The following is a 19971-nucleotide window of genomic DNA, read 5'->3' as shown; positions in this document are numbered from 1 at the left end:
CAGATAAGTTTTTATCTTTCCTTTTGCATAAGGCAGTTCCTGTGATTTTGTGACAGACAAATATGCAGCACAATTAAATCTTAATAGCAGTGCTTATACTGATTTATGGAAAAATTGTCCTATTTAGATCAATGCACGCAAACCACAAAAGTTGTGTAGGTCACGGATATGTAAAACGCATGCAAAGGAGGGGAATTATTAAGAGACAAACACTGTTCAGCAAGACAAAATTGAATGAGCATGTAAATACAAGGATTAAAAAAAAAAGCCACCAACTTACTTTTTTTTCTGCCGTTTTCCTTTTTCCTGCATAATGGGAAAAGATTGTGCTAGATTTTCCTGTCTGTTAGTTGAATTCTCTGCGACTAGAAGTGACTCCACCTCAACCTCATTTCTCACAGCAAGTTCTTTTTGGGCTGGAAATAAAAGAGAAATGAAAGGAAGTTCCCGGATGATGAGTACAAGAAGAGTTTTTTGTGTTGAGCCTGAGTGCCAAGGAGGTGTCATTGTCCATGTGTTTGTGACTTAGGACATGAGTGTTACTATTTTGAATACATCATGGAAAGGATACTTGCAGCATAAAGTCACCACACACATGAAATTACTCCAGCCAAAATGAAAGGAAGTGAAGGCTGAAACAAGGACTAAAGCAGCACAGTGACTGATATTTTAGCATCTAATCCTGAGTAATGATGGTCACAGATTTCAGGGTCAAACTGTACACCTCCATCATTAGAGCTGTGACAAAAGATGCATCAAGGATGAAGTTTTGGGTCATATTTTTCTTTATTTGTCCTTCTGGGATATACTGAGTTGCCACAGGATACAGTGGTGCAAGAAAATACGAAAGCTGAGGCAGGACGAAAATAAGAAAGAGACCAGGGTGGATCAGAGGAGGCAGCAAAGGCCAAACCTCTCTTGCCTAGCCCATGTCGCTCACTCAGGTGTCATGGGGCAGGCTTGCAGGTACTGAGGTCAGACACTGCCCTAGAAAGTGCTCATCCTAAGGCCTGTATAGAGTATCTGCCGCTGGCAGAAAAGCCCAGCATTGCAAACAGAGCTTGAAAAATAAATTAAGCTGGGAATGACCAGAAGCTGACATCAGGCACTAAAATACTTGATTTATTTACATGTTAAAAGTCAGCAGTCTCAGTCTTGTCAAAATACTTCTCTCAATTATTTGCATGAAAAATACAATATTTAGCACAGGACTGGGATAGTGCATGATAAATCAGGGACACACAATGCTGTCAGATAGACATAGAAGACACCATGGTGTTTATCTTAAGAACTGATGACCACTGCTGTCTCTATAATCTGTAGCTTGTCAGGGCCAAAGAGTCAAACAATTTATAAATAAGTTCATAGGAGGAACTGGAATAATGACTGAAATCTCAATCATAAAAGTTTCAAAAGCACAGTAGCAGGGTAATGTTGTATAATAAATTATTTGCTGAAAATTATTTATCCCACTGAACAGGTTGATTCCCTTTGCACTCAGTATTTCCGCTTCGGAACTGCTTGCTGTCTGTATCACCACATCATTTCTGAGATTCCTAGCCACAACTAAAGCATAGTCAGAATAATGAAATGTGAGTTTCCTCTCGCTTGAAAGAAACTACGAAGTACGCACAGTTCTATAACTGGTACATCCTTGTCAATGTACTGCATGGCATAGAGGTACCACTATCCCCAAATGTTAGCAACATGTGTGAAGTACTGCAGGTACCCAGGACCAAGGTGAGCCATAATAGCACAGGCACTTAAGACAAGATCCAGATTGCCTGCTTTGGGGGAGGTCTGGTGGAGGTGTTGTGAGGTTATGAAATACGTGATCGGCTCCAGCAGTGTTTCAGAGCACCTGCACAAAGCATTCAACACTCCCACAGCATAGTCAACACAGAGTTAAAGGCTTTGAAGTTCAGCTGCAGAGCAGCCAGCTTCCTAGAGCTGTTTCCACTGACCTCCTAGATAGGTACTTGGCTTTGAGTCATCTCTGCTCTTTTTGGAGCTTGGGCTTCTAACTTGTAGTTGTTCATTAAAATACAGTTTGGAAAAAAAAGAATGGCTCACGTTCCCAATTTTCCCACTGTGAAAATTAAGATATCAAGTACTTTGTTCTGAGCTTACCTATTTCTACCTATTGTAAAACCCAGATCATGCTCTTCCTCTTCCTGATAGCCATCACTGTTTCAAAATGCGACAGCCAGCAGCAGCAGTGGTGCAGCCACCTACCTATGGCATAAAAAAGTAGTCATTGCAGCAGTAACTCAGGAAGCTAGATACCTACATTTCTATGCAAGAGAGATCCAGGAGTGGTCCTTTATCTCTTGTTTTTTCTCTTACACTTATTTTGGATTGGGAAGATCCCTTTTGTGCTGATTACCTGTTGTTAGATGTGTTTTAGCCATTTTCTTAGCACAGATAAGCTTCAAGCCCCAAAGACAAGGGTTGGCTATTTCTCCCCATGATTTCTCGATTGGAGCAGAAACTGAGTGGGAGGCCACAGCCCTTTGGCTTTCATGCCAAAGAGAGAGGAACATAATAAGTTTTAGGTGTCTGTGAGGTTGATTGGATAATGTCTGGGTGTCTTTTCCTTCAGTGTGTGGATACCATAAGTTCTAAGCAGAGTTTTAATTGTCTGCTAAATTTTCCACTGATAAAGATTCAGAATGAAAATACCTCAACAAGTGTATTTTTGTCTGCTCTATTGCTTAGTTGTTTAAAAGGGTCCTTTATGAAAAGAAGTGTACAAAATTAAGAGGTATGACTTCTGAGTAATCTATTGTTTATATCAACTGTAGGAATAAATAATTTTCCAGTAAGACACAGTGGTGATTCTAAATTAATTGACATGGAAGAGAACAGTCAGTGTTTTGGTTTTCAGTTACCACTTTTCCAGTGCATATTGCTTTCAGTTGAGGGCTGATGGAGCGGGGAGATTTTGTCCCAGTACCCTTTGATTAGGTACTGACACAACTGTGAAATAAAATCTGTACCTGAGATGACTTGGTCTGTTCAGACTGGAGAAGAGGAGACTGAAGGCAGACCTTATTGCAGTTACAACTTCCTCTTGAGGGGAAGAGGAGAGGCAGACACTGATCTCTTCTTTCTGGTGACCAGTGACAAGACCTGAGGGAACAGCCTGAAGTTGTGTCAGGGCAGGTTTAGGTTGGATATTAGAAAGAGGTTCTTTACTCAGAGGGTGTTTGGGCACTGGAACAGGCTCCCCAGGGAAGTGGTCACAGCACCAAGGCTGACAGAGTTCAAGACACATTTGGACAACGCTCTCAGGCACGTGGTGTGACTCTTGGGCAGAGTTTAACCCTTCTGTGCAGGGTTTAAGAGTTAGACTCGATGATCCTTGTGGGTCCCTTCCAACTCAGCATATTCTGTGATTCTGTAATACTGTGGTACAGGTACCTGAGATATGTTTCTGAGAAGAAAGAGACTACATGAAGAGTGGAAAAAGAATTTGGGAAAAAAACCCTGTATCAGGCAACGGTAGAGCTAATAACTTAGACTTCAAAAATTCTTTACATCATTTTGTCATCTACATAGCATATTTTTGTCATTATCAGAAATTTAGTATCTAACAACTGGCAAAAACAGTAAAGAAAGCAAATATTTACACTTGAAACAAGGCAGTCTGAGCAGTGCAAAATATGCAGTGCAGAATCTAGAGAGAAAATAGATTATTTGTAGGTTTCCAACATCCAGTAGAAAGTACAATTATATAAATCAAGAGAAGTTGCTCTGAAAATTTCTTTTTCACTTTCAACAATTACTATGCCAACCTGGCCATTTTACTTGAGCATTATGAAAGATCAGCATAACTGGTCTACTCTGGCCTCCAATTGGGAGGTCTGGAGACACACTGTCTTTAACGCTGCTGATGCTTTTGAGAAGGCATGTAGGATCACCCTTGAGGAGAAAAGAGAACGCAGAAAGAATCGTGCCTTGCAGAATATACCACCCAAGGAGTCTTTCTGCTGTGCCTTTTGCAACTGGACATGTCTATCTCGTATTGGCCTTTTAGCCACCAACGCGCTTGCAAGAAACGTGGGTAGTGCCCTTCCCAAATCTTCGTTCGCGAAGCCTAGCCATGATGATGAAAGATCCAAAACATTTTCAGTGCAAATGCATTCAACTGCTACTGTACAAAACCTTTTTTTTATGATTCGTATTGTTACTGTAATATTTTTGCTAGTTTCTTGGGCGTTGGCCTCAGACTAATTTCATAGCACATTTGAGGTCTCAACCACAGAAAGGACTAAAGGGATTATTCCTGTTCTTGGCTTTCTACAGGTTTTTCTTTTTTTTTGCCCTAACCTGGTGGAACCAAAAACCAGCTGTATGATGCTTCTTGTTTGAGCACATGCAGTAGATCAGAATTTGTCAGTGAAAAGGAACATTTCACATAGTCCAAATCTCAACCAGCATAGGAGTTTATACAGCTATGACACTGTATATTTGTGTAATATTCTAGAAGATTATCTATTTTCGCTGGAGTCTCAGTTTCAAGTAAAAGGCATTAAAGCCTATGTTTTTCCAGTGATGTGTTGGGAATAATATTACTTATGCAGCAGAATTCTGGGAGCAGACATTCGGTCCAGCCTCTATTTACTCTTCGTGCAATGTCTGTCTGCTGTAGATTCTTGTTAATGTTTACCTCTTGGTCACTGATTATTTTTTAATAAGAAAATATGATCCATCATGATCCAGAATTACGACTGAGTGACACATGGACCCTTAAGCTTTGACTCTGCTCCCATGCAAATTAATCGCAGAGCTCCTAATGACTTCCTTATCATTAGCTGGGACCTCTACAGAGCAGTTTCAGTTTAAGAAGAGTTTTAAGTGAATGAGAAAATCCTAAAATGCCTTCCACACTGAGGCTATGTGCCTTACTTACTTTGCAGTAAGTGTTGCTCAAGCTTGTCTAAGTCCCCTTCGATTGTTTAGGGTAACTTAAAATTCCTTATTGTCTGTGTTCAATTTCCAGAGAGAGCATGTGGGGCTGTGCCAGGTCAGCTGTTAACCCTTTTCGTTTTTTCAACTCCAGGTATGAAGCATTTTATTGTGTATTATATAATATTCTGTTTTATTGACAAAGTCTAGTAGCAGTGCTTTTCAGGTTTCTTTCCCTCTTTGTGTCATGACTGGGGGAATATCTGTGGCTAGAAAAGGTCCAAAGTTGAGTTTTCCAATTGAGTTTTATATTTTGGGGCTGGGAGGGTGGTGGGAAAGCTGCATTTTTATTTTTTCTTCCAAATCCAAATGTCTGAAATACAAGAATAGAAAAAAAAACCCTGTCTTATCTCATGTTTAATAATATAGTTTAAAAAGGTTCATAATAGTCTACTGGAATTGAGTACCAAAGTTAATGTGAATCAGTGTAGCTCATGTTATAATGGGCCATTGCCAGTTACCACGAAACAGTTGGCAAGCAAAGCTGTAACGTGAAGAAAGTGCTCTCATCTCCTCGCTTTTATTTCAAGGAGGGCGGAATTTTAGAACCTTACTGTGTAATGTGCCTAGTAGATGTCCTGCTTTAGGGTGCAGAGTTTATATGCCAGTCCAATGTGAGGGTGACTGGGAGGTTTCAGCAAGTGTTGTGATGCCATAAGGGCCTTCAGGTTCACCGTGCTTGCCCAAGTAGAAATGATGTCGTGTGACAGCAGGGACATACCAAAGCTGATAAGTTTCTGTTTTTGTTGGATTAATTGCTGTTGTTTTACTGGGTTTTAAAATAGCGTGCAATGAAATGTCCACTCTCAGTCTTGCTGCTTGTTTGTCCTCCTCCTTTCATTTGTTTTGTGGGCCCCTCAGAAGATTCCTTTTGAGTCACAGTCATTGTGTGACAGGTATAAACCCATCAACTCACTGCTTTATTTATCCTTAGTAATCTGTGTGCCTGTGGAGTAGAGAAGGAAAAACAACTTCGCACATTCAATACAAGCAAATAAGTTGCAGAATAAATCAAATTCTTCACATTTATAAGTAGAGCTAAGCTTCATAATAAAATTAGGAAGAAGTCATGTTTAAGAGCAGTTACACTTTCAAATTGCTAATGAGTAGTCAAATACAGAAATCATTCCCTAAATCTACTCCTATCTCCAATTTGCAGTTAATTACGTTACAACTGGTATATTTATATTAAATTTTGCAGGATCTTATTACTCAAACATTTTCAAAGAAGCAGCAGGAACAATTTCTCTCTTAAAGCCAATACAAACCTTTTAAGGTTTCCTTGGCTATGAAATTGAAACGATACATTTATTTTTTAAAAATTCCTAGAATTTTCTTTGATCTGATTGAAATTATCAGCGCAACTTCAGAAATTATTCTGAAGAGCCAAGTAGTCTCCCAAAATGTTGTGTTTCTAAAATATATGTATATTTCAGATACTATTTTTAATGCAGGCTTATTTAGCTGAAATGAACTATAGTATTTTGTGTGATCACCGATTCTATTAGCTTCCATTCTACAGAAAGCATTTTCAAGAAGGAAGTTTATGTTGTTAATTTTTTATTCCTTTTTAATGTTGTCAATATTTTGCTTAAAAAATTACTCATGGATTTACATGTAGAGTGTACACAAATCATAGTAATGAATATGAGATCCTACTAATGAAGCCCCCCCCCTGAAAAACGTGCATAGTGAGATGTGTATGAAGATGGCATTAGTCACCTGGAGAAGAGGAAGCTTGGGGAGACCTTATTGCTCTCTACAACTATCTGAAAGGAGTTGTAGCCAGGTGGGGATCGGTCTCTTCTCCCAGGCAACCAGCAGTAGGACAAGAGGGCACAATCTTAAGTTGAGCCGGGGAAGTTTAGGTTAGACGTTAGGAAGAAGTTCTACACAGGAGTGGTTGAGCATTGAAATGGCTGTCCAGGGAGGTTGTGGAGTCACTGTCTCTGGAGATGTTTAGGAAGAGACTGGACGTGGCCCTGAGTGTCATGATCTAGTTGACAAGGAGGTGTTTGGTGATCTCAGAGGTCTTTTCCAACCCAGTTGATTCTGTAATTCTGTAATCTCAAGTAGCAGTTTTAAACTGCTGAAAGTTAGTGCACTGTGACTGGAGTGAGATGAGACTGAAGTGTAATATTTGGCAAGGGAAATAGATTCTAATAAAAACAGAAATTTGGAAGAGAACTATAGGGGCTTTATGTATTTTTAAAATAAAGGACCAAATTGATCAAGAAAGTTGCATCTGTCAAACCTTATCTAGACCATATGAATCTGTCTGTAGAGTGAAAGGTGGAAATTAGATCAATGAGATTAATATTTAAATCAGTGTATTATTTGAAAGTATGAATTCTTACCCTGCACTTAATACTGCTGACACTGGCCTTATTCCTCACAGCTGGTCCCGTTTCTTGGGATACGGCACTGTAGCAGTTTAGGAACAGTAACTGCTTGTCAGAAGTGAATTCGGCTACAAGTAAATGCAGCTATATGAGTGGATATATTTCATTTGAATTAAATTTTATGCCTACCTGGATTTGGTTTTTTTTTCAATTTTTGTATTACTAAAGTTATCTTTTTCCACTAAATTGGAAGAGAGTTATCCTTCCATAAAATTAAACTCAAAATTATGGTATTCTAGTTATGAAAGTTCAGAAATATTCTTAGATTCTTGATTTCTTTTGTGAGGAACAGAATGCATCACAAAGTCTTGAAGAAACATTATTTGTAGGCTTTTTTCCTTTTTTTTTTTGATTGGGTTCTACTCAAAGCTGTTAAGTTTTACTCAAAAGCAATTCCACACAAATCTTCTACATCTGCTGACCTCTGTGGATGGCCACAGGCTGGGACTGTTGCTTCGGTTCATGCGCATCTAACTCTTCATCTCCTATAAAATGTTGAGCATTTTGTCCATATTGCCTCCCTTGATCCACCAGGACAAAGTGATAATACGTGTGAGTTTCATGTGTTGGCAGGCACAACATGCCTCTCCATCCTTGGTGTCTTGCAAATGGTACTTCTTTTGCTCTTGTATAATTTACCCCTGTTATTTTTAACACCTTGTCCACAGGCCCAGCCAGATGGGGATGTTTGGCAGCTGGAGGACCCAGATGCCAAATTCTGGAATATAGCTTTCCTGCATTGGCCTGTGGGTTCATGGCTGGCTTCTTGGCTTGCACCTCCGCTAGCTTCTTGGCTAGTTGTCTCTCTGGCAGCTGTAGCACTGCCTCTGGGGCTATGTTTGGGTCAAGCTGCTATGGAGTTGGATGACTTTCCTGATCTGAATTACCCTGCCGGACACCATTTTCACCTTAGATTGCTTTGACTCTCCACTATTCAAAGAGAAACATTTGTAGTGTTCTGTTTTATTTCTGTCATTTGTAAGACTAGTTTGAAGCAGTCATTCTCATTTGTCACCAGTTCAAAAAGAAAATAAGCATTGCAGTGCAGAGTACACTGTTTGACTTGTTAGGATTCCCATTAAGTTAGTAAGAATGTTAAGGCCCAAGTCTGTGCTTGCAATTTATTTCCAGGACAAAATTGTTAACTACAGAGCACAGGCTTTAAAAAATGTATTCCTTATGCCTAAAATTTGATTGCTTTCAGCCGAAAGTGAATCTAGCATCTGTCAAACAGGAAAAAAACCCACATTTGCAGAGATAATCTGGATAGTTTTTAAGAAAAGGATAAAGAGTCATGATGATGATAATAAATAGGAAGTTACTGGTAACAAGAGCACTGCCAGAAGGATATGCATGATCTGCTCTTTGCCTGGTTTGGAATGTCCTCATTTGATATTTTTGTTTTACCTCAGGTTTTTTATTGGGTTTTTTGTTTGTTTGTTGGTTTGTTGTGTTTTTTTTTCATGAAGGAGGTAATGAAAAATTAATGCATCTAGTATAGCCAAAGCATTTGAAGTAATTCCCTAATCTACAACTTTTGCTTCATGCAGCTCAGTGCATAAACATTACTTTCAATGGGAAAAAACTGCAAAATCAGGAGGTCACTAAGACTCTGGATACTTACAGTAAAATGCAGATTAGTCATACCTGCTATGAAATTTTCATTCCCTCTCTCAGCTGTAGTGAGACTAAGTTGTGCTACACTTGGAGGCACTGGCATCTCTGTTACGTGCTCACAAAACTTTTTTAATCCATGAGCAAGTAGCACTGGTGCCTCACTGTGAACACAAACTTCTACCTGTATGTTAAAGTTAAGCTTTGCAGGTTGATCTACCTCTGAGGAAAAGCACTTGAATTCCTTATTATAGTCACTGGAGAGAATTGCATGTCTCCAGAGCAACCAAAAAGGAGCCCCTACCCATCTAGTTTAGGTGTATACTTTGCTGATGGCCTAGGGATCATAAGTGCTTTTGTGGGAATACAGCCCATATAGGTTAGGTATGTTGTTATGAACTACAGAAGGAACCAGTAGGAAATAAAAGTGTCAGTTTCCCTCAGAGATAATCTGCATAGCCCTTTTTGTATAACCGTGGAGCAGAGATGATTCTTTTGACGAACAAGCTGGCAGCAGCAACAGCAATATTGCCGCCTCTGCAGATGGGCTTCATTAACTAGCTTGTCAACAAAGTGGGAGACCTGAGATGTGGGTTCTCAGCACAAGCATCGCAGGGTTGTTTTAGTCATTGGAATCCTTGGTGCAGGCCTAATCAGACGAGATACTTGGGGAGCAGTGGAGTATCTCATCTCCATTCTTGCTGAATATGGGCTGTTGTATAGACAGGAGCACAGAAGTCATGGGGTGGGAAGGACAGTGGATAAGAAGAACCTGTATCCTGCCTGGGTGTGGACAGGACTGGGACTGTAGGCTCCATTCACTGGAGCAACATCAGGCCAGAAACAGTTGTGGCTACTGATATAGAGCTTTCAATGTTCCCCTCAGAGAGCTGTGTCCAGATTTCTAGTATGGAGCCAGGATCCCCCTTTTCTGCCCAAACTTTTAGCCTCATGGTTCTTGCATTCCTGGTTGCAGAGCAGACTCACTTTCATGGACACTTATGCAGAAGACTCTGCGTCCTTATAGCCGGGTTATTCCTGGGGTGATGCTCCTTCTCTGGGTGACTGCAGGGCTACAACACAACACCTTGCCGGTGCTACCACCATCAGAACTCTGCCTGCCCTTTGGGGCTTCTTTGCAAGATGCAGACAATGTTCAGGACATGGCCCTGCCTGTGGGTGGAAAACAGGCAGTTACCAGAATGGGTGTGTGTGAACACGTGCCTTGTGGTTGGTAGCCAGAGAAGCTCCAGCTTACCAGTGAAGGACCTCATGGGTTTAGGGACATGCTGTTTAGGACTGTTCATGGGACAGTGGGTAGGAATGTGGTCATGGACCTAGGAAGTCACCCAAATCAGGGTTTCAGCATGCTGGTTTCCACACTTCTCCATGTATTTCACTTTCCAAACTGTATTTTTTTCTTTCAAATTAGCAAGCTTTCAGTGCTTTTTAACGTAGTAGAATTAAAGATGATATTCCAATTGTCTAGATTGGTCCTGTGCTGCTCTTTTTCCCTTTTCCCTTTTTACCCGTTTCTGCCCTTTTGCCAATCAAAGGATGGGTCTGGTTGTCCTTAATTTTTGCATCTCAGCCACAGAGAGATTCTTGTCACTTCCTATGCCCCAGGGGCTTTGGAAATCATATATAAAGTTGAACTAATTCTCTTTCTTCTTTATTTTTTTTAAAGGGCCTATGATTGTTGTCCCTTATGCATTCTTTTTAAGCAGAGAAACAATGTGTGCTGTTAAAAAGGGGAAATAAACAACCACAAAGCTGTTTTTCCCTTCTTTTGCACCTCCAGTACATTCTGTAACCCAGTTACTGTAATTTTTTTTAAACTTTTTTTAAATGTGCATACTGTCAAGAGGTTGCAGTAAAAAAAGTGTTTCTCATAAGGCCAATGAGACCTCAAGGGACGAAAAAAGACGACTGAGCAAACAGAAAATCCCATGTTTTGTTTATCAACTTTTTTTTTTTTTTGCCTAATGGCAGATTCTTGGAGAAAGAATCATGTTACTTCAGTGAAAGACTAGCTTAGGGTTTGCTGATTCCCAAGGCAAAAAGAAGGCACAGTTTCCAATTTGCAGGCTATTCAGTGTGTGTGATGAACTGAAGTCATTTGTGGATTTCTGTGTTGCATTTTGACGTGATTAAAAGTTTTAAGTCTATTGATTTCATGCTGGGGATTAATGATGCTGAATGAAGGAGCATCAGAGAATAACACATGTTTACATGCTCGATTAAAATACCTTAAAAAGGAGCCAGAGTACCTATTATTGGATAGGAATGCGATAAGAGCAGCACAAGACCAATCATGCATTCTGCGTCAATGGGAAAATGAATTAACTTCTTTAGGCATAGAAAGAAGAAAAACAAAGATTTGATAAGGATTGACTGTACCTTTCTCAATGCTTAACACTCGTGTTTGACTCATTTTTTTGGAAGAGGAGATTAAAGAGGTTTCATTATCAGTTACCACAGATCTGTTTTACTGGATCAATCAAAGCATGATGCTTAGCTTCTGGGGATTAATGAGACGATCTTTTAACCAGAGACTAGTTGGTAACAGCAATGTTAATAAGACCCAAAGATATTCTGTGCAACTGCGGACGTGAGAAACAGTAAAGATGGTGTTTGCTGCTTTGAATTTGCATAATACTTTTAGTTCTGTTTGCCTTAGCATATTAGCTCAAAAACCTATCATCTTAAAATGTTCATAGTGCTAATTGGTTTGTATCTCCTCTCTGCAAATGTTCCTAATGGCTGTTTAGATTCATGGATCATATCTGGAGTTGCAGTCACATTCATTTTACCAAGATAATAGTAGATAGAGATGGAAAAGACCTGTTTGCTTGTTAAATCCACCCTGTTGCAAGCACAATATAGGCTCTTTCAATAGTATTAAACTAACCCCTGATAACCAGAATGCCCGGGAGAAAATTTATTTATGGTATATCTACGGAGAAGGATGCCTTAATGATCAAGTTATTATGTGGAATACTTGATGCACATGAAATACTTTCTACTGAGCTAGGGAGAAGTTTAAACGTGCAGTTTAATGCAGCAGAGTAAATGTCTGACAAGACTAGCTCGTCCACTCATTCCTTCTTTCTCTGCTGATGCTCTGATCCAGATTAGCGTATGTGAGATGAATTCAGCATCAGTCTGATACACACTACAATTCACCTCAGAATGGGTTAAATGATTATCTTGGGTTTGAGGCAGCAGAAGGGTTTGACAACATGAGGTTAGGTTTTTTTTTTCCTCCCATTTCCATTGCTTAATACAAGACCTGAAGCCCTTAGTTACAGAACAAAGTATCTGAGCAATAACCAAGCTTGTGCAAACCCAAGAGAAGAGTAATGACTGTTCCTTGCAAGCTTCCTGCCTCAGTGCAGGTGCAGGAATCAGGAGGGCTTGAATAATTCATAAAGTGCAAATTAGCTCCAGCTTGCTCCCACTGCTCGAATTTTGCTTCTGCTTACCTACTTAGTTGCTAGAAAGAACAGAATAGAGAACGCTAGGGAAACCAGAGAGAGAAGGGCAAAGAGTGGTACAGTTTAAAGGCCAAACTCACAGAGACTCCTGAATGCTGGGTGTTTAAAGGCTTGGTGCTTATTGAGGAATTGGGCCCTACATTGATTATTCATGGCTTGTTTCTCAGGAAGAAGGAAGCTCTGGGGACCCATTCCATTGCTCGGAGAGGGAGAAACTTCCTTTTCAGAATTAGGTTTTTCCTGTTTTATTGTTATTCTTTCTAAAAATTATTGGGCAAAAAAAATCTTAAAAGTTCATTTAAAGCCTAATAAGGTGTTTGAGAGACTATATATTTATGGTGTCACTCAACTCAAGGGTCCGGAGAAATTTGATGAGAGATTTTGGATGGTAGGATGGTTACTTCTTAGAGTAAATATGGATTCCAAGGGCTCATATGAAACTACATATGGAAATGCAGTGCACAATTAGTTTGTATTTTTATCATTTAAAAGGCAGCATTCCTCTGCTTTAAATACTATTAGCGATGGTTACCTTTTCTGTTGGGTTACTTAGCTGCCTTTTCTGCCTGGAAGAACAAAATGAGAGGTGAGTGGTGTTTAATTCTTCTACTGCAAAACATTGCAGCTCACCCAAATATCAAGTAAAAGATTTTGCTGAGCACTGTAGTGGGAGAAGGGAATTCCTGACGCAATTCTTGAAACAGTGTGTCACCATGCAGTACAGAGAGGAGCCAGCCTGAAAAAGGCAGATTGTTTCTGCTGTGTACCTGAATATCCCTTTGAGATACCTCATGTGGGAGATGGAACCATCTAACATCTCCAGCAGGAGGAGGAACAACACAGCTAGTTCTCCCTCTTGGCAGGTGTTCAGATGGAGAAAAACTCTCCTAATATTTTTGCTGTGCTGAATATGAAAAGAGAACAACAGGAGGAAGAAAAGCTTCCTTTTAGTGGATTTTGGGGGTTTCTGTTTTTTCATTTGTTTCTTTTTTTCAATATATACCCCTTCTTTCTCCATTTCCTTCTACCCCACCCCCTCTTGGCTCCCACGTGCAGCAAGTAGATCTCGTTGCCATTGACTGTTTTCTTATTTCCCTCATTTGGGTAGCTGGAATAGGAGCTGGCTCTCATTTCTATCTGATTCTGTCATTTCCGCTAGGCCCCAGCTTGGGCAAGTGCCAAGACCAACAGGTGATCCTTGTAGCTGCAAAGCAGCAGGAAGAAGGTTGTGCATGGAGGAGATGGTGCACCAGAGGGGCTGCCTGGCCCCACTCCATCTTGCTGTATAATTAACGCCCCCCTCCCCAGCCCCCTGTACTGAGCAGAAAATCTGTGCAGAACAGCTCATCTGTGGCAGCCATCATAGGGAAAATGGTAATAAAGAGTCCTGGAAGAATATCGGCTGCGTGAGCGCAGAGATGCACTCCCTCTTAGGGAGAAACCATGGTTGGTCCTTTGTAGGAACAGGGGCAAAATTGTATTAGCTGCTGTAAAGTAATATGCACTCTCTCAACCACTGCAGGAAAGTGAGCATTTCAATAAATTTAGGTGTTATGCTCACGGGCTTTCTTATTTGTATAGAAACTAGTTTGGAATGAGGTGATAATTCAGTTAAGCTTTTCTCTACAATAAGTAGCTTGCAAAGTCACGTGGAAATTATTTGGGCAGAGAGTTAACTCTGGTTGGGAAGGGCTGTCTTGAGCTGTAGGACTGGGGGCAACTGGAGCAGGAGCCATGCAGGCTCTGCGTTCTCTGGGTGCCTGCAGTGGGGAGGGATGACTGTGCAGGGCTTCACAGGGATGACTTTTAGAACACATGAAAGACTTCCAGGAATTCTCAGGATGGCCTCAAAGAGCCATTTTTTTTCAGAGGGAACTCCTAAGGCATTTATTTTTTTATTTTTTTTTATGAACCAAAGTTATATTTAGATGACAGTGTCTTAGCAAAACCAGTTTCAAAACATATCTCCAAGACTTAGATTAACCCCTTGGCATATACCATAATGTGAGATAACGTGTCCCTGGAAACCCTATGACTGCATGTTTGTATTTGTGAGGAAGGCTGATGCTTGAAGATAGACACGTGGTAGCCTCAGTTCTCTGAAAAATAGATGATATGTCAAATTGTCTCTGCTCAGTACACATAGAAGCCAAATTGCTACTTCTGCTTGTAGACTCAGTGCTAGTGGTTTGAAAGCTGAAGGTTTTATAGACAAGGTATAAGTTTCTTGTGTGTACTTCTGTAGGGAGCTGGACTCTCAATACACTACAGCGCATCTCCACAGCAAGGGGAGGCTGTTGGAAGAAGTGAACTGGGAAGCTTCCATCAGCTCTGCTGCAGCAGATCTGCACAGCAGCAAGCATCACCTTGCCTGGCTGTTCCTGCTACACACAAAACAGAAACACAAACAGCAATGAGATCAAACTGTTATGAAACATCAACATATTTAGTAATGCTTCTAGCAGCTATCATCTGCAATCCTTTTGACTAAGCCAACAATTGTTTCTCTGTGCGTTGTGCCACAGTTTGTCAGTCATCTGTCGGGGAGGAAGCGCCCTAGCAGAGGTTTCATCTCAGGGATACACTGTGTGTGTGCAAACCTAAAGGTGGTGCAAGACCCGACCATTGTTCATGAATACACACTTTACTTCCCTTGGGTATGTGTCCTCATGCTAAATGGTACACCACTGCAGTGGTGCAATGGACACTAGCTTCTCAGGTTTTTTTCCCCTTGTGCCCCTTCCTTTCTTCATACTGGTTTACTGTTTTTGTCCACTTCCAAAACCTCTGGTATATGAGGCTGTTAGCAGGGAGTGAGGTCAAAACTCTATGAATTTTTCTCTTCTTTCCTGTGTTTCTTGGGAGACCATCCTAATCCTTACATTTTCAATGGGTCCTGGACAAACCTGAATAGTCCCTCTAGCAGCCTCCAGTCTTCCTCTTTCTTACCGTTGGGTTACAGGACTAAGGGGAACGATTTCTTTCTCAGACTCTCAGCTGTGGCTCTAGTGACTTCTGTTAAGCCCCATGGGCAGAGCAGGATGCTTTTATCTGTAGGGTGATGAGGGATCCCAGTGGCTTTCATCAGGAAGCAGCAGTACCACTTGGGGAGGCTGGAGAATGAGCAGGGATACTTCCCACCTGCATTTGGCTCAGTGTAGCCTCGACTGGACAAAAGCCCTCCAAAGAGTACTGCAGGCAGGAGAAAAACATCCTTGGGCACCCCCCAGAAAGTCAAGTTTTCCAGTGCCTTTGGCAGGCAGCCTGAAGCAGATCATTCCTTTCTCCAGCCCTGTAAAGTGCTACCCCTCACAGCTCTCCCTCGTGTTGCAGCACATACCTTACTATTATTAATAGTCTGGAGGTGCCAACAGCATGCTTTGTTCTGGACAGTATGTGGTTGCCCAGAGTGCAGGGAACTGCGTGGCAATTGGTTTTGAATTGGTAGATGGATTTAGTAATGAGCACTGTAGTTTTTCCTGGTTGTTTCTTTTAAATTCACCTTTCTCTGTTCTGCCTCCTCCCTGAGCTGTCCCCACTGTGCTGCAGGTGAAGGATGATGTAATCTTTCCTGCAGAAGAAAGGGAAGAGCTTCCGGGACACGGAGGTACATGGTAGCCACAGGCTCACACAGCATCATAGCACCTATGCTATGTAGATCAGCTATGCCAAGCGGAGGGCACAGTTCCCTAAACAGTGAGCCCTAAAAATCAAAAGAAGAGCAAGTGAGAGAAACAAGTCGGTAGTGAGTTCTTCTTGCTCGTGATGTGAGTGTGCAGAGTCCCACGATGTGGTTTGTTGGTCTGCTATGTAGCGTGTAGGGAAAAGAGCTGCTCCTGTGCGTTTGGCCTAGTGCATCTTGGCCCAAAGTCACGGACTTTTGTGCCATCACTGTGAAATCAGTGAAAGTTTCAAAATCTGCAGCTGCTGTTTGTTGAATCCTTAGTAGGCATATTAACTTTCAAACTGACAAGACTTTTAAATATATCTGTTTTCAGGCTGCAAAACCTTCACACAAAAAAATGCAGATTAACATTTTGCTAATGCAAGCAAACAACACTTTTATTAAAAAACAGTGGATTTGGAAAGCATGCTAATAAAATGTCCAGTCACAGGGATTCCTCTGAATTCAGTGTAGAATAAGAAGAGGCAACATGCACTGAACCTTGTGTCCCCCAGATTAGTAACTGTTTAATGTTATTCCTGTAACCAGTATACTTCCTCCTGTTACACCACCTCCTGTTTTTCCACCCTGTGTACTTCTACTGTTTCACTGAGTATTCGCTCATTGTAGTACATAGTTTGTCTTTTTAACTACTTTGTGAAGTACCTAATGCTCTTTTGGGTGCTATAGAAGTAATAATAATAATAACTTGCCAGGTGTACTATATCAAATTGTTTTTGTATTGTTTGTTGCGCAAACACAAAATAAGGGTGACTGCTGAATGCTGAAAACTCAGCTGTAAGGTAAACCCCTAACACAGGAAGGGAAACTGTCTGGTTTATTTATGAGTACACTCAGAAACACTGTCTGCCTTCCAGTATACTTGTGCTTTTTAAGATAGCACATTTTACTTGGATGCAGTATTGCCAAAGGTCAATAATAATTAGGGCTAAGTTGCTTACAACGCAAGCGTAATGAAACACTGTCATTACACACCAGGCTTCATTTTCATTGTTAATTCAACATTGTTTAACTTTTCACTGGTTTCTCCCTTACAAATGTGGTAGTGCTACAGCCAGGCTGAGCCATCTGCTGCCGGTGCTTGAGAGGTGCAAAAAGGCACTGCAAAGCAAATTGATTGACTGCAGTTGACCGTATAAGGGAGAGACCTTACTTGAACCGACAGTAACTGGGGAGAAGTGTGAACTGGCTTTAATTCTCTAGGAGATCTCTGAATATTAAGGATGTACACAGCAGTTGGGAGGACACATTCAGAGTCTGGTCATGTTCGAGATCACATCCCCTTGGCTTTCTCATTGTCTCTGGTTGTTTGCAGCTGAGAGGAATTCTCTAGCTTTTGGATTTAATGTTAGATATATAATTGGGTAGAAAATTAATGTAAACTTAAAATAATTTGGTTTCACAGTCATTATACTCCTTAGCTTTAAATTATTTAGCTTTGTGTCTCTGTTATGTCCCAAAAGCCCTGCCACTACCAATCGTTTGACTGTCTTTATTAGCTTATATTTTTTCCTAAAAGCAAGGCCTTGTGTACAGTGTAATTATCCAGCAGTGCTGATTAATGGCATAATTCTCTTTTTCTGTAAAACGGCTGGGTAAATTATTTTCATTTCATAAAAATTACTCAGGCAATTTTGTGGAGGGTTTTTGATTTTTTTTTTAAATTTTTTTTTCATTTCCCCTTTCCGAGCCACCCCCTCTATCGCTGTGTCACAGTAGTGTCATTAAATATCACTGTGTATAATCTTGGTACAAGCGCTAAACCCTACAGTGATTTCAATTGAGTAAATTCAGGTAGTTTCCATAGTATTGTTACTTCTACCATCAGACCTGATGAGCAAAAGTAGCTAAGATAGCCAGTTCTTAGAGTAGAGGTGTTTTTGGAGATAACTGTCTTAACAACAAGATCAAGGAGACTGCTTCTGTTGAGCTAGCTTTTGAAATCTCTGCCACTTCTCAAGCTTTCAGATTGCCTGTTGCTGCTTACAGTATGCTTTCAGGAACATAAATGTCCATTTTTTTTTCTGCTCCTCACCCTTCCTCTAGCCTCTTGCAGTGAGACTGAGAAGCCTACTCACCACCTTCCCATGCCCTTAGATATTCCTCCATGCTCCCTACACCTGCCTCCTGGGCTAGATGATACTGGCATGTTCTTTTTGGACTATGAAATATGCTTGAATAGGAAATGGTACTGTGCTCATCAGTTTGTCATCTGGATTTGACCTGCACAAAACAATGAACAGTGTACAGTGAAGAGCCCTGCCTTGTTGGACTGAAGAATAGCCTGAATATTGCAAGTAGAACCTTTTCCTTTCTGTTGAGCATGTGTTTCATTTGGTCTGCCTTTCTTAAAGCTGCCATTTGTTGCATGTGCCATTTGTTTGTAAGCACCCCAAGCAATATAAAGTTGGGAGGTCATCCTGCTGGCATAAGAACCAGCCTTCACTAAAGCTGGCATTCAAGAGCTGGTTTCAAAAGGGCGTATTTCACTAGTGTGTGTATAGAAACAACTGACCAAAGTCTAAAATTCTTCCTACTGAGGCCAAACAAATCCAGTAACCTGCCTAGTGTTTACCAAAAGAGCAGAAAAACAAGGTTGCTGTTGTGATTCTTCCTCTGGAATACCCTATGTCCTTCCCCTCCTCCTATTCATATTTTACTTCATAGCATAGAAAAAAACTAGTTGTTTCTGAACCTCAGCCTCTGAGGCTATTTCTATACCATAATGTGTAATATCCATATATGGCCTTGCCCTTTGTGGACTTGTCTAATCCTCCTTTAAGCTCATTTATGGTCTTGTCCTATGCAGTATGCAGTAGCAGTGAGTTCTAGGTATGTGTTGCATGAAAAAAAAGTTCTTCCCTCTGCTCAGTTTAAGTCCGCAGTTCCTGGAAAAAATAGTGAATAGTCACTTCCTATCGCTACGTTCTTGGCTGTGCAGAGCTCTACTATCTCTCCTCGGTTATCTCACAGATTTGACATTTTCGGGGTAATATGGTTGTGGGTCAGCTGTCAAAGATGTGGCTGAAATAATTTTCACAGGGAACCTTTTCACTCTGCTCTCTCTTCTTGAGACCATATTAATTCTAGATCTGCCATCGTTTGAATCTGTTACTAAGAATAGGATAAATTAAAGAAACTTGCTTACCATGAACTGTTCTGTCACTCTTTACATTCAGAACATCACTACAAATCATTTCTTGTGGCAAAAATAGTTGCAAAGCATAAAACTGCTGAAATACCAGTCATTTAGCTGCTCTCACCATTTGCTTCTAATGAGATGGTAGCTTGTTCAACTCTCTCATTTTTAGGTATGACAAAATTATGCTCGTTGCTGTTCTGTTGCTTGAACTGTTGGCACATCCCTATAGAGCTCCTCATTTCCACAGTGCCGGGAAGAGCTAGGATTACTGTACAAATTGTTACAGTTATTTCCAAATATCTCTTTAGCTTGTATTTTGGGAACTAATTTGTTGTCTTTTTACATTTTGTTTAATCTCATGCACCTGTGCTTTTAAGACTGTACGTCCTTTCGCTGATATTCTGTGTGCTGCTGTGAGCTACAGCAATGACCAGATGAAGTCAGACAAATAAGTATCTTTTACGATTTAAAGTTGATTTCATGTGTTTAAAAATGAAAATATGTATTTTGTGTTACATCTTTTCCTGAGTTTTAGACTTTCACCACTCAAGTTAAAAATTATCCTGATACATTTTTTTCTGTGGTTCTTCTAGTCTCAGTGACCTTAACAACTAGTATTTTTGTTGACACATGGCTTGGCAAATAAAGAGTGAAATAGTA

The 19971-nt window shown here is 40.6% G+C and overlaps 1 protein-coding gene across 6 annotated transcripts in view; it reads left to right on the top strand.

The window, feature by feature from the left end:
• Positions 1-19971, top strand: part of KLF12 (Kruppel like factor 12) — a 246936-nt gene that overhangs the window by 179367 nt on the left and 47598 nt on the right. For 5 of the 6 annotated variants that reach the window (XM_027674538.1, XM_027674540.1, XM_027674542.1 and 2 more), the window contains one exon: positions 5006-5065. The exons of the other annotated variant lie outside the window; for it this stretch is intronic. In XM_027674538.1, coding sequence (XP_027530339.1) covers positions 5006-5065 — 60 coding nt within the window. The remainder of the gene's footprint in view (positions 1-5005; positions 5066-19971) is intronic. 6 annotated transcript variants of the gene reach the window in all.

This window comes from Neopelma chrysocephalum, unplaced genomic scaffold, assembly GCF_003984885.1.
Source record: "Neopelma chrysocephalum unplaced genomic scaffold, ASM398488v2 Primary Assembly neopelma1_25, whole genome shotgun sequence".
Lineage (NCBI taxonomy): Eukaryota > Metazoa > Chordata > Aves > Passeriformes > Pipridae > Neopelma > Neopelma chrysocephalum.
The sequence above is the reverse complement of the archived record's forward strand: the minus strand, read 5'-3'. Positions and strand labels throughout refer to the sequence as shown.